The 1,530-nt window shown below is 25.5% G+C and overlaps 2 protein-coding genes across 2 annotated transcripts in view; both read left to right on the top strand.

Annotated features, from left to right (window-relative positions):
- LOC100164178 (cyclic nucleotide-gated cation channel beta-1) overlaps window positions 1-1,530 on the top strand; it is a 34,280-nt gene that overhangs the window by 22,625 nt on the left and 10,125 nt on the right.
- On the top strand, window positions 28-946 carry LOC115034003 (cyclic nucleotide-gated cation channel beta-3-like). Its single transcript, XM_029488884.1, has 2 exons — window positions 28-147; window positions 465-946. The coding sequence occupies exons 1-2, from the start codon at window positions 112-114 to the stop codon at window positions 654-656; spliced, it is 228 nt and encodes a 75-aa protein (XP_029344744.1). The 5' UTR covers window positions 28-111; the 3' UTR covers window positions 657-946.

The raw sequence follows: 1,530 nt of genomic DNA, 5'->3' as shown, positions 1-1,530 counted from the left end.
ATCATAATTTATTGAAATACCTATCTAATATAATTATTTTATTTTTAGTTGGACATAATTTCTCTTCTGCCTGCTGACTTGATATGTCTAACACCAGGGTTAACTTCAGAAATGTTACCTTTGATGAGACTAAATCGAATAATTAAGGTAAAACAATAAAGTATTATAGTACAATTTATAATGAGTTTTCGCTATTTAGACATTGATATTTCGAAAGTTAGTAGAACACAAATATTTTCCAGTGTTTGAGGAAAAGTCGTTGTTTTTCGTGTGAATAAGGTATACAGTTAATGCAAAACTACATAAATACAGATATTTAATTTGATTTTGTAGATAATCAGAATAAAGAAAATAATTCGTGATTTTATATATTTTTGACTTATGTCGTCTATGATTAAATAGTTGCACATTTAACTATATAATATTATAAAAATGTATAATATACATATAACTTTGTTATGAAGATTCAGACGTTTTGGGAATTCTTCGACCATTTTGATAGCGTTTTATCATCGCCGTACGTAGTCCGAGTAACAAGAACATTGACGTACATGGTATACTTAGTGCATTTAAATGCGTGTGCGTATTACTATGTTTCGGTTAAAGAAGGACTTGCTACGAACAACTGGGTTTTCAACGGTCAGGGGAACGCGTAAGTACAACTTTAACAAAATATAATTTTACATTAAAGGTCTGTAATCAAATTGATACTTGCTACAGTCATGTTACAAGGGTGGGTTTAAGAGTGTTACACTTAGAGCATTAATGTTTTATTTTTTTTAATATTTATAATCTAAAAAGTATATTAGGTATATAGATAGGGGAGACTGGGTACAATTGCAACATGCTACAATTGTAACACGGGTAATAAGTTATTCAATAATCAATATAAAAATCTCAAACAAATTTAGCAGTTGGGCCATCTGTATAACGACCGATGTTTCCTTATCAAAATTATGATAACTAGGTAACTTTTTGGAAAAAAAAATTAAATGTGTTTTTGATAACAGATTGTAAATAAAAATCATACACTTACTTTTTTATTTGAGTACATAATTTTAATTATATGTTTGGCTATAGTTATTTTGATATACACCAAAAGTAGTGTAGTTTTTTTTAGTTCAGGTCTTAAAACTCTAACTAGTCAGTATTTTTTCTAATACTTAAGTATTTACAAAAATATTGAAGGGGTACAAATATAACAGCCACCTTCAGTGATACACTGTTGCACCTATTTTATTTTAATTTATTTAAATGAAATTATTTTATGTTATTCAAATCATATTATACTATACATATTTAATAATTTAAAAGTAAAAAGTTATATAACAATTTGTTATTAGAGATAATCTGTTTACCAAAGTTATATTTTATTTTAATTAAAGGTTATTATGCTATAATTGTTTTAACAATTTAAAAGTCAAAAATTATATTACTATTTACGGTAATCTGTTTACCAAGTTATGTTTTATTTAATTTAAATGTAACTGTTATATTTTATATGTTTTACAATAATATAAAAAAGTAAAA

The sequence above is a fragment of the Acyrthosiphon pisum genome, chromosome X (genome assembly GCF_005508785.2).
Source record: "Acyrthosiphon pisum isolate AL4f chromosome X, pea_aphid_22Mar2018_4r6ur, whole genome shotgun sequence".
Taxonomy (NCBI): Eukaryota; Metazoa; Arthropoda; class Insecta; order Hemiptera; family Aphididae; genus Acyrthosiphon; species Acyrthosiphon pisum.
The sequence above is the reverse complement of the archived record's forward strand: the minus strand, read 5'-3'. Positions and strand labels throughout refer to the sequence as shown.